Here is a 13,648-nt window from a genome sequence, read left to right as displayed (position 1 = left end):
CTGATATCACGTTTCACTCACATGTGGGTAATAATCCATGACCAGCAGGTACTCCGTGCGCCCCTCCAGACCTGTACGCTCATCAGCAGCCACAAAGCAAGCAATGTTATCATGCTCCAGCAGCGGCAGCCGATAGATGGAGCACTCATTGAGGAAGTTCTGGCGGTTGGTAGCGGTAAACACCTTGACAGCTACCGGCCGCTCATCCAGAGAGCCGCAATAGACAGCGCCGTATCGCCCCCGGCCAATTAGCTAAAATGAGGAAGCAGTGAGAGAGAAAAAGATAAACATACTTAGTATTTCTTTGTGTAGATTTTCGGTCAACAAGGTCATGGCAATCAGCAAAGGTTGAATGGAGGCAATTGGACTCTTCTTGTTTGTTGAAGATGTTTCACCTTAATCCAGAGGCCTTCTTTGCTTCTAATTTTATTGTAGGTATGGCTGGTGAACAACTGTATTGCATAAAAATACTGTCGGTTGTTCGGCTTTCTGGTGGCTAAACAGCTTGTCGGGTCATTCTTCTCTTGTTGACCACCACCACGAGACATTAATAAGGAGACTCCAAACCTGAATTTTTTTTAACTGAAATAGCCTTTTTGGATTACATGTGTCTCAATTTAACTTTTGCAGATAATACATTATCAGACTTACGGTGAGATTTGTAAGTTAGTGCAAAAGTAATTCACTTACTGTCCTGAGAAAGGCAAGACACAATCAAATAAAGTCAAACTCATGAGATGGGAGAACAGTTAGGGTGGAATTTGTTTTGTCTAAATGCTCTCACCCCGCTCTGCAAAAAAGAACATGGACCTGGACTTGATAAGCAACAAGGACGGCACTCCGAATTCAACTACTGCCTGAAAAGATACTGGTACATTCTTCCACTTGGCACTAACTACTTAGCAGAGCAGAAGCTAATGAGTTTGCCAACCATGCCGGCACTGAGTACCATGGTAAGTATTTTCTTTTGCATTTTTGCTGTTTCAAACAGCGTGTAGAGACTTGAAATCGCGCAGGGTTCTGATTTGGTCTGCGCTGCAATCCCTATGGGTGATGGTTCCAATTGAAAGCTTGTTACTGCTTACGTATGCAGTAACAGATTGTGTCATTTTCCATTCTATTATTTTGACAAAATTATTAAGGACAAGCGGTAGGCGGACCGGTACTTTTCAGAGGCGTCTCGGACCGAATATGATTCATTAGTATTTTGGTACTATACTAATACCGGCATATCGTACAACCCTAACATATACATACATATACACAAACTACTGTTTCTGCTTTCATGTACTTTGCGTGTATGTTTTGACATTCGACTCGGCTTTGTACGCCACCGCCCCATGGCAGCATGCTGATGAAAAAAGTACCTGTATTTTTCAAAGGCAGGATAGTATCATTTTTAATTCATTAGTACTGCGGTACATTATTAGTACTGGTAAACCGTATGACCCATATATGTATGTATATATGTATAATATATATGTATAATATATATATATATATATATATATATATATATATATATATATATATATATATGTATGTATGTATGTATGTATGTATGTATGTATGTATGTATGTATGTATGTATGTATGTGTGTGTGTGTGTGTATATATATATATATATATATATATATATATATATATATATATATATATATATATATATATATATATATATATATAGTCCTGGGTTCAATCCCGAGCCCGGGATCTTTCTGTGTGGAGTTTGCATGTTCTCCCTGTGACTGCGTGGGTTCCCTCCGGGTACTCCGGCTTCCTCCCACCTCCAAAGACATGCGCCTGGGGCTAGGTTGATTGGCAACACTAAATTGGCCCTAGTGTGTGAATGTGAGTGTGAATGTTGTCTGTCTATCTGTGTTGGCCCGATTGTAGCTGAGATAGGCTCCAGCGCCCTCCGCCACCTCAAAGGGAATAAGCGGTAGAAAATGGATGGATGGATATATATATATACAGTATATATATACACACATATACATATATACACACACACACACACATATATATATATACACATGTATATATATATATATATATATATATATATATATATATATATATATATATATATATATATATATATACACACACACATGTAGACTGGTTGGGCAAACTCCCATGCACCATGTGGACTTGGAGAAGGCATTTGACCGTCTACCCCGGGAAGTCCTGTGGGGAGTGCTCAGAGAGTATCGTGTATCGGACTGTCTGATTGTGGTGGTCCGCTCTCTGTACGATCAGTGTCAGAGCTTGGTCCGCATTGCCGGCAGTAAGTCGGACACGTTTCCAGTGAGGGTTGGACTCCGCCAAGGCTGCCCTTTGTCACCGATTCTGTTCATAACTTTTATGGACAGAATTTCTAAGCGCAGTCAAGGCGTTGAGGGGATCTGGTTTGGTGGCTGCAGGATTAGGTCTCTGCTTTTTGCAGATGATGTGGTCCTGATGGCTTCATCTGGCCAAGATCTTCAGTTCTCACTGGATCGGTTCCCAGCCGAGTGTGAAGCGACTGGGATGGAAATCAGCACCTCCAAGTCCGAGTCCGTGGTTCTCGCCCGGAAAAGGGTGGAGTGCCATCTCTGGGTTGGGGAGGAGATCTTGCCCCAAGTGGAAGAGTTCAAGTACCTCGGAATCTTGTTCACGAGTGAGGGAAGAGTGGATCGTGAGATCGACAGGCGGATCGGTGCGACGTCTTCAGTAATGCGGACGCTGTATCGATCCGTTGTGGTGAAGAAGGAGCTGAGCCGGAAGGCAAAGCTCTCAATTTATCGGTCGATCTACGTTCCCATCCTCACCTATGGTCATGAGCTTTGGGTTATGACCGAAAGGACAAGATCACGGGTACAAGAGGCCGAAATGGGTTTCCTCCGCCGTGGCTCTCCCTTAGAGATAGGGTGAGAAGCTCTGTCATCCGGGAGGAGCTCAAAGTAAAGCTACTGCTTCTCCACATCGAGAGGAGCCAGATGAGGTGGTTCGGGCATCTGATCAGGATGCCACCCATAGGCATGTCCGACCGGTAGGAGGCCACGGGGAAGACCCAGGACATGTAGGGAGGACTATGTCTCCCGGCTGGCCTGGGAACGCCTCGGGATCCCCCGGGAGGAGCTGGACGAAGTGGCTGGGGAGAGGGAAGTCTGGGCTTTCCCGCTTAGGCTGCTGCCCCCGCGACCCGACCTCGGATAAGCGGAAGAAGAAGATGGATGGATGTATGTGTATGTGTATATATATATATATATATATATATATATATACATACAGTATATATTAGGGGTGTAACGGTACACAAAAACTTACGTACCTCGGTTTAGAGGTCACGGTTCGGTTCATTTTCGGTACAGTAAGAAAACAACAAAATATAAATTTTGCAAAATCTTCCACCAAAAATATTTTTCTAAGTGGAATATTTTACGTGAAGTAATCGGAACCTTGGATAGGTCAATAATTCATAATAACATTGATTTTGATTCAATATTATGTTTTGAGCAATGACAGTTTGAAATAAAAAAAAACAGCTTTGTTTTATTAGTCAACATTGCAACTTTTTCTAAATGACATTTAACCTTTAAGCTTTTTTATTTCACTTTTGTTATGTTTTTGTTTATTTTAATAGTATTTTTAGAATGTGCCGTGAGCCTTTAAAACCTTAGCTGTGGGTCGCAAATGGCCTCCGGGGCACACTTTTGACACCCCTACTATAGATAATAACAAATTCAATCTGATAAATCTATGGATAAAAAGCAGAGCCTGGTGACGCATGCGCGTTTATCATAACTCTCTCGCTCTTCATGGGGAAAAAACGCTGTCGAAGACGTCCTGAAGCGTCAGAAAGTGACTTGGAAATGGTCTGTAAAACATGAACTATGCAACATTTTGACCAAAGAACCACCATTACATGTTATGTAGACCACAAATAAGTGTTTTAAATGTATTTTAAAAATCACAATATGACCCCTTTAGTGTGCCTTATAATCAGGTACGCCTTTTGTATGAAAATATACCTGAATAGACTCGCTCATCGCCACTGCGCCTTATAATCTGGTGCGCCCCATGGTCCGGAAAATACAGTATTCATTACAACTTGAATTTGATTACAGTACCAAATAAATGCACGACGCAAGACACACTACTTCTGGGTCCCTGCAGGTTTCAACAAGTCAAATTTAAGACTTTTTAAAGACTATAATGAATACAATTTAGGACCAATTTTACAATCATACTGACAAAAAGTACAAAGACATGAAGGAAAATCAGAGGCCTAGAATGAGTTGCAAGTAACTGAATGAATTTATTCCTGCTTTTTCACAGTGGAAAACTAAATTTTATCCTAACTAAAAACACCAGAAGCCTCTCTATTGTAAACAAATATTTGTTTAGAACTCTGAAATAAATATTAGCAAACATCACAATAGCCATTTTTCTCATTTGCTATGGAATACCAATGGTTTTACCCCAATGTTGCATAGTTTTTCTTGCAGAAGGTGTAGTGTCAGTAGGGGCTAAGTCGTTTCCTGTACAGCTTTGCAGATATTTGTAGTGTTTGGCATCATTTGACATGGACTTTCGGATTATAAGCTTTATCATTATCCTTCCGTTCGCTTTCATCGCAATGTTTACAAAGACTGCCCTGCACGATGGCGCCACATCTAAGCCTGACCCGAGTCAGTAAAAAACACTTTACACACCTGCTTCAATCATGCATTAAATTGTTTATCCTGCAGTACCAAATCGTTGAACTTACATTTATCAAATCAAAATCCTTGTGTGTTAAACCTAGTTGGCCAATAAAGCCAATTCTGATTCTATTCAATTTCCACAAATAACTTAAGTTTTGCTCCTGGTTTGCATTAGCTTTTGTAATCTTTGCTGCCAGCGAAGATCTGCTTGTGACCAATTGTGGCGTGTGCAAAGCACAGCACACTCGCTGGTTGTGCTGGATAAATTCTGACCGGGCTGCACAGGTACCGGTACTTTAGTTCTGTTTTATATTTATGAAGTGCGTCCTCAAAAATCTAAACATTTAAAAGCAAAACTGAAGTTTATGCATTTACTTTGAATAAACATAAAAAGCATTATTTTCTAAGACCTTTAAGTCATGTTTAGAACCTTGATAGAATTTAAGAAATTTTAAGGCCTAAAAATAAAATGTCCTCCACTTTTAAGGTCAGGGTTCAGTTCATTATGGTTACAGTAAGCAAATAAAACAAGACTGTTTAGCTTTTGTGTAAAGAGCTTTAATGATTTTTAAAATGAAAAAAAAACTGCCAACTACTAATTATCAAGTAAATAAATGTATCAAAAAAATACTGTATTTTTCGGAGTATAAGTCGCTCCGGAGTATAAGTCGCTCCGGAGTATAAGTCGCACCGGCCGAAAATGCATAATAAAGAAAGAAAAAAACATATAAGTCGCACTGGAGTATAAGTCGCATTTTTTGGGGAAATTTATTTGATAAAACCCAACACCAATAATAGACATTTGAAAGGCAATTTAAAATAAATAAAGAATAGTGAACAACAGGCTGAATAAATGTACGCCATATGACGCACAAATAACCAACTGAGAACGTGCCTGGTATGTTAACGTAACATATTATGGTAAGAGTCATTAAAAAAACTATTACATATAGAACATGCTATACGTTTACCAAACAATCTGTCACTCCTAATCGCTAAATCCGATGAAATCTTATACGTCTAGTCTCTTACGTGAATGAGCTAAATAATATTATTTGATATTTTACGGTAATGTAAAAATGAATAATTTCACACATAAGTTGCTCCTGAGTATAAGTCGCACCCCCGGCCAAACTATGAAAAAAACTGCGACTTATAGTCCGAAAAATACGGTACATACCATTGCTTCTGTTTTTTTTTTTTAGGGAAGGGCAAAAGTTGTAAATAAAAATTTTTGTAAATGAAAGTTCCTTTTTTGGCTGCCGTGCAGCAATAGTAGTTCCAGCTTGTAGACATGTTCCCCTTCTCTTATGAACAATGGCGGCACACTGCTTTCGTCTTCTCCACTTGACTTTCTTCGTAATTAACCAGGAAGGCCATATCTTTTTATTTATTTTATTTTTTATTTTTGTCCTGTCCAGCTTCTCAGGCAAATCATATAGTTGATGTAGATGCCCATATCGACTGTTCAGATTTACTTTACAGGAAGACCATATCTTACCAAGAATGACACCTTAACGATGGAAGAGTTTCAAGCTTTGGATTCTCCTTGGCACTATTGCTAGCTGTGACTCAGACTAGCCAAAGCCTAGATTGCAGTGTACTTGTTATAAAAGCAGACGCCTGATGCTCATCACTCAATGTGTACCGTACCGAAAGGTTCCTATCAAAGACATCTGATTACATGTCCTGTTACACACCCCTAGCTCGACTGACCAATGACATTTCTTGTCAGTTTAGGTAGTTTGGGCATCTTGTTTGGATGCCTCTCAGAGGTCTCACTGGTCAGGCGTTCCAGGCACGTCAAATCGGGAAGAGACCCTAGGAAATAAGAAACTGTGAGACGGGAAAGTCTGGGCTCGCCTACTCTCTGCGACTGGGATAAGCAGGACACACTGGACGGGTGGAAGGATGGATGGAAGGTTCCACCACTGCAGTGAGCAAAATCGTATTTTCGTTTGACTGCACTGTACACATGAATTATGCTGCCATGACTTGATGAAATCCCTTTATACATGACCTTGGAGTGTTTACTATTTGTCTTTATATTTTTGCCTTTAGTTAGATGGGACAACTAAATGTCAGATCTAATTTTATAAGCTTTTAAACACTGCAGGAGTATTGTTATATTGTCTTTTGTTGGTCGGCTTCCTTGTTTTGAATGGCTTGCTATTGTACATTAGTACCGTATTTTCCGCACTATAAGGCGCACCGGATTATTAGCCGCACCTTCTATGAATTACATATTTCATAATTTTGTCCACCAATAAGCCGCCCCCGGACTATAAGCCGCGCCTACGCTGCGCTAAAGTGAATGTCAAAAAAACGCTGCGCTAAAGTGAATGTCAAAAAAACAGTCAGATAGTTCAGTCAAACTTTAATAATATATTGAAAACCAGCGTTCTAACAACTCTGTCCCAAAATGTACGCAAATGTGCAATCACAAACATAGTAAAATTCAAAATGGTGTAGAGCAATAGTAACATAATGTTGCTCGAACGTTAATGTCACAACACACAAAATAAACATAGCGCTCACCTTCTGAAGTTATTCTTCATTCGTAAATCCTTCGAATTCTTCGTCTTCGGTGTCCGAATTGAAAAGTTGCGCAAGCGTGGTATCCAAAATGGCCGGTTCCGTCTCGTCGAAGTCATCGGGAGTCAGTGTCGCTGTTGTTCTGTGAATCCTGCCTTCCGGAAAGCTCGGACCACAGTTGTGACCGAAATATCTGCCCAGGCATTTACGATCCACTGGCAAATGTTGGCGTATGTATATGTCTGCCCGTCTTAGTGAAGGTGTGTTCGCCTTCGGAGCTGTGTGAAAAAAGCCACCCGGCCTCTTCGCGTAAACTTCCCTTAACCACTCGCTCATCTTTTCTTCATCCATCCATCCCTTCGAGTTAGCTTTTATGATGACGCCGGCTGGAAAGGTCTCTTTTGGCAAGGTCTTCCTTTTGAATATCACCATGGGTGGAAGTTAGCATGGCAAGCTAGAACCACAGTGAAGGATGACTTCTCATTCCCTGTGGTGCGAATATTCCCCGTACGTGCTCCCGTTCCACAGTGCGGTTCACAGGAATATCAGCTGTGAAATACGGTAGTAATCCGTGTGCGGATGGAGAGATTGCGTCTTTTTATGAACCGGATCGCTTAGTAGGAGCCATTTTGTGGTCTTTACAGATGTAAACAGGAAATGAAACGTACGGTGATATCCGCGCGTTTTTTCTTCTTCTTCCGGGGGCGGGTGGTAGCTTACAGTAGAAGAAGAAGCGCTTCCTGTTCTATGGGGGCGGGTGCTTTCCTTGGCGGTTGCTTGCGTAGAAGAAGAAGCGCTTCCTGTTCTACCGGGAAAAAAGATGGCGGCTGTTTACCGAAGTTGCGAGATCGAAACTTTATGAAAATGAATCGTAATAAAGCGCACCGGGTTATAAGGCGCACTGTCAGCTTTTGAGAAAAATTGTGGTTTTTAGGTGCGCCTTATAGTGCGGAAAATACGGTATATTGAGACACAGTAGTGTTTCCCCTCATTTTATATTAGAGACAACGGCAGACCCCAAGAAGTTAATGGGTTATTTTGTCTTTGCATTGCTTTCTATTATGAAACTTTGTGAACTATAACTGTGGAAGAGCAATTGCAATTGAATTGGCCACTTGCATGTGTGTGCGTTTGCGTTCGTTAGCCTAATACCCCCAAGCCACCAACCCACACACATGTACTAAAGTTTGCTCGATGCACATGCATGATTTGTTAATAATAATCACCCACTCTAAACCAAAAAAAAGCTGTAGATTAGAGGAAACACTGAAGAGTGTTCTGCAGTAGTGCTGCATAACTTTGCAAAAAAATATGAATGGCGACTACGCTCAGAATAGAGGTCGCCATTTTCTGGGCCGCTTTCTTTCACACGCAAACAAGCGGGTTAATTAGTGTTAATCAATATTGAGATTTCTTTGGTTAAAATAGTTGTGCAACACTATTCAGCAGAACTTCTTTTTTTCTTTTCTTAGGATACAATGGAAAACTAATATCTGGGAACAGACCTCCAGCAGTTTGAGATTATCCAGGTCCAAAGAGCTTTCGGAGCCAGCAGCCTCCATCATGTTTAGGTTGTGAAGACCTTGCTTACTGTTCCCTGTAAACACAAACACACACAAATAAAAACTTTAAACAAGGTCCACACTGCTCCCATTTATTACAGCAATTACTAACCCGCTGAAACATTTAACAGACTTAGCTATTGAATGTTCTTTGCTCTCAGCTTGGCACCATGGAAACTTACCATGCATCATGCGGTAACCGAAGAAAGCGGCTACTACGACAACGGCCAGCACAGAGATGGTTGCCAGGGCAATGATTATAGTCTCTTCAGAGCGCAGTGTGTAAGGGGCTGCAAGGACAACACAACAAAAATAAAACAAACATAAATAAAAAATGAAACAGTAATCTTTTAACTGTGATTGACATTGTGTTGTAAGCAATGTATCCGCACCGCAACAAGACCTTATCTTTTAACTGTGATTTATAAAAAAAAATGGATGAATTGATCTTTGTGTGCCTTCTATATATCATTTTTAGGACATCTTTGACAAATCTGCAGAATACAGTTAACTATAACAGTAACAAATATGTATCTTCATCATTCACCTTAATAGTTCACCTTATTTGTTAATATTGTATTTTATCCAACTTTTATCCTTCATTGCTGCATAAGCTACATTATATTGCTATATATTATTATTTTATCTCCATGTTAGAAAATGGAACAGTTAAACACAGGAAGTGCACAAATGCATAGTGACAATATGTAAACATATTAGTTATTGTGTGTCAATAAGTATCCATGTTCAAGATATGGTGTGAATGAATTGTCACTAATACATATGAAGAAGGGGTAGGATTAACTAAGCTCTGCTTCTTACTACTTCTTTTCGAATATGTTAAATGTGCAAGTGTAAACGGGACGTTCTTCAATGAAAAAAAAAAAAGCATGTCCAAAACAAATACACCATGATCAATTACCTATAGCATTGTCAAAAATACAGATACTTCAATACAAAGTCGATATCAACACGCAAAAACCACATCAATACCTACTTTTTTCAGTATCGGCAGTAATAAATACTGTATAACACTATTTCCGAGCTGTGTGGTTTGTTAGCGTTTGATCACTGAGTAGTCAGTGCCAGCGTCTTACAAAATATCCAGTGTTTTTCATACAGTATATATATTTATTTGTATATAGATATAGATTTGGCGCTTTCATTTTGTCCTCGCTTATAAACAAACCACAATAGAACTAGGGTTGAGTATCGGCAAGGACTTCATGGTACGACACATATCACAATACTTGAGTCTTGGTACAATAGAGTAGTGTGATAAAATCGTGGTTTCACTGAATTGCCATACCGATATTTTTTCCAGCTCCTAAATCGAACTGTGGTAGTTTGCATTGTAACTTTGGAACGCTTCATTACCACCTTATATGGACCTGGTTTACCAGCATGTAAGACATAATAAAAAGGATCTTGCCAATTAGTGAGATAGCAAGTGTGTAGGTGTATGCATTAAAAGTGAATGAGAGAGTGTCTTGCTTCATGCAGTACTAGGGTTTAATCCCTGCACGGGAGACCAGGTCTATGTTTATGTAAAACAACCTAAATACACAACTAGAGTTTTGAGGACATTCCATTATTATGACAAGAGAGCAGAGTCAATAAACGACACTCTAAAAACCACTACTACGGAGTTGGCACATACCTCATAGACGTGATAGCCACATGTAGCTTCTCCGTCAGACAAAAACAAGCTCTGTCACTGTGGTAAAAAGTGCTGCAAACTATTTTTTTGATAATATTTATTTTTGATCAATCTCGGTGCCCGCTGTCTTTTCCGGCAACATTCAAAACAACCTTTCACCTCCACAACAAACGTCACTTTTCATTCTTGTCCCGGAGGTCCCACCCCCATGTCAAGCCATTGGCTAGGCCCCGTAGGCGTCACTGACAACACTGACTTGACTTGTGGAAAATAAATATATTTGATATGTTTGCCTTTTAACTTCAACATCATTGGGGAAGACGTTTGTCCTCTCATTTGAGTACCAGTAGTTTTCATCAGTTCATGCTAATAGGCCTCGATTAGACAGATGTTGTCTGAGCGCTTCGTGCCAAGGTCCTAACTATTTATCCTCTAACATGAGGAGGCGCTTATACACAGGAAGGAATGCTCATATTATTTTGTGGTGTAAAAATGAACGCTAAACCGAATCGCTGTTTTATAAATAAATCGTTTTTGAATCGCATCGTAACCCATTTGTCGCAATGCGAATCGAATCGTCCACCACAAAGAGATTTACATCCCTAGTTCTAACTTGTGTGTGTCAGTAGACTCGCTTTGGAGGCGCTAAAAACTACCGGTCCTACAAAGATGATGGGGAGAAGACGCTGTCGAAGTGAAGGCCCGTAAATAAGACACATCCTGAAGGTCCTGAAGATGGTTGGTACAACAATTTATGCATTTTCCTGACAAAAGAACCACCATTACATGTTAGGTAGACCACAAAATATTTTTTTAAATGTATATTAAAAAAATCATAATATGAACCCTTTAATACGCTGTATAGTGCGGTGCGTCTTTTGCATGAAAATAGACCTGAATAGACCCATTCACGGGAGTGTGCTTTATCATCCGGTGTGCCCTATGGTCCGAAAAATACAGTACTTTAATAATCGATTTTAATCATAATAATTGATAAGATGTTTCAGCACTCGTAAAAAAAGTCACATTTGGAGTCTGATTGCCAGAAGCTAGGAAAATAAGTAAAGCTAGGAAAATAACTAAAGCTAGCTGCTGCCATGCTGAGACAAACTGACAGCCAAGCGAAGGGCGTACAGTACACAAAGATGCGAAAAATCACATGGCAATGAGTTGATTGTCAGGTGAGCGATCAGATACGCTGGCATTGATGGCTTAGCCTGTGACAAAATGTCATTTGATGGACTTACACTATGAGTGGACGGAGCATTGTCATTACCTGTTCTGCTTCACATCGTCGTCCAGCTTGTAAACACTGTAGCTTGTAAGCTGTTACAGCAAGCAATAGGGTCAAATTTCACTGCATAATTTTGCGTTCTTTAAACTTTTTTCGTGCTTTAAATTTTAAGTCACTGTTTTAAAATGATCTACACACACCTTTATTATATCACTGATAAGCACATTATAGAACTATGCGATATGGTAAAAATCAGTTCACAAAGCGGTAGAAAATGGATGGATGGACAAATCAATCAATATCTATACGCTTAAATGTTACATTGCTAATAAGTGCGAAAACATCAGAAGGTTATTTTTAATTAAATTTTTTTTTTTCTGTCAGGGGTTGAACATGGTTTAGCAGCTAAACCATTGCTCATGGTTTAGCAGTAAATAAATTGCAACATGTGCGTGTTCCATGGCGAAGAGTACGTGGCAGCAAGTAGAGCCGATTCAAGTCAATTTCATTTAATAGGTTTTCTCACGGTTCTTTATATATCGAGCAGGTCTACTGAAACCCACATGAGGAAGCTCTTAGATACAGAGGCAAAGAACAAATCAACGTCGAACAGAATCCGGGCTTTGTAGGGTTGCCAACTGTTCTGATGGAGAAGCCTAATAAGGAAAAGCTCCACCTCCTATTGCAAAATGATTGGAACCTCAAGTAAAAGTCTGCCACAGTAACGTAGCATTCTACTAGGTTAATAAAACTCTTTACAAGGTACAATGGTGCTTAGATATAAATTGCTTTGCAGGCGAGGAGATGGATTTTAAATAGGTACCGGTAGATAGTGCCGACATGTGTACACATACTTGATTTGTTTAGACATATTACACAATTTCAGCAAGTAACAATAAATTTGAATACCGCACAATTTTGATGAATCCAATATCTGAGTTTCTAGTCATTACTTTTTTTATTTGTGAATTTCTATCACTTTTGATTAGTCTCAAACCTGAACGCCAACTGACAGTACAGATGCTCTACATTTTAAAGAATGTAGAGCGGCAACATGAATAGTAGTGTGTGTACTTGTGTGTGCGTGCGCACTACTGTAGGTGAGGAGATGAGCTGCTGCCACCTCGTCACAAAAACTCTGCAATTAATTTACTACTCAACCTTGGGAAAGGAACTACTGACAAAATTCCTTCTTTGCGTGACTCCTTTCCAGAGGCAAAGTCTGATGGCATATAAACCATAAATGCAAGTGATAATGCTGTGCAAAATTTGGCCTCTGTAATGTATGTTTGTGCAAAGTCAGTTTTCAATGTTGATAATGTGTACAAGGAAGGTCAGCTCTAAAAGTGAATGATGAAAAATAGTTTGTTTTAACAAAGTCTACTGGTATTTACAGGAGAAAAAAAAACATTGTACTTTCAGTCTGTTTTCTTTGCCTTTCAGGATTGTGTGGGTGTAGGCAGTTTATATTTTTTGGTTTATTTTAGCCTCACATTATTGCAGCAATTTGTGTAAGAGATAATTATTGCTTGTTCAGGACTCAGTAATGCAATTGTAAAAATAGACTAAATTGTTTTTTTACCCCCAGGTTACCAAGTTTTAGATTCAAGACTTACATCAACAGAGCGGCCGGGGAGGGGGGTGTATACTGCAGCCCGGAAGAGTTAGGGCTGCAAGGTGTTCTGGGTATTTGTTCTGTTGTGCTTATGTTGTGTTACGGTGCGCATGTTCTCCCGAAATTTGTTTGTCATTCTTGTTTGGTGTGGGTTCACAGTGTGGCGCATATTTGGAACAGTATTAAACTTGTTTATACGGCCACCCTCAGTGTGACCTGTGTGGCTGTTGATCAAGTATGTCTTGCAGTCACTTACGTGTTTGTACAGAAGCCAAATACAACATGTGACTGTACTGTTTGTTCAGGTTGTAGAGGCCGCTAAAGGCAGTGACATCACGGCACGCCCTTAAT

At 39.8% G+C, this 13,648-nt stretch overlaps 1 protein-coding gene across 1 annotated transcript in view; it reads right to left on the bottom strand.

Annotated features, from left to right (window-relative positions):
* Window positions 1–13,648, bottom strand: part of LOC133617721 (bone morphogenetic protein receptor type-2-like) — a 98,246-nt gene that overhangs the window by 31,324 nt on the left and 53,274 nt on the right. The window contains exons 4-6 of the mRNA XM_061977888.1: window positions 8,971–9,078; window positions 8,732–8,823; window positions 22–252 (exon numbers count right to left, since the gene is read on the bottom strand). Of these exons, the coding sequence (XP_061833872.1) occupies window positions 22–252; window positions 8,732–8,823; window positions 8,971–9,078 (431 nt within the window). The remainder of the gene's footprint in view (window positions 1–21; window positions 253–8,731; window positions 8,824–8,970; window positions 9,079–13,648) is intronic.

Source organism: Nerophis lumbriciformis, linkage group LG01 (assembly GCF_033978685.3).
Source record: "Nerophis lumbriciformis linkage group LG01, RoL_Nlum_v2.1, whole genome shotgun sequence".
NCBI classification, from domain to species: domain Eukaryota; kingdom Metazoa; phylum Chordata; class Actinopteri; order Syngnathiformes; family Syngnathidae; genus Nerophis; species Nerophis lumbriciformis.
Note: the sequence above shows the minus strand (reverse complement) of the source record. Positions and strands in the feature narration are given on the sequence as shown.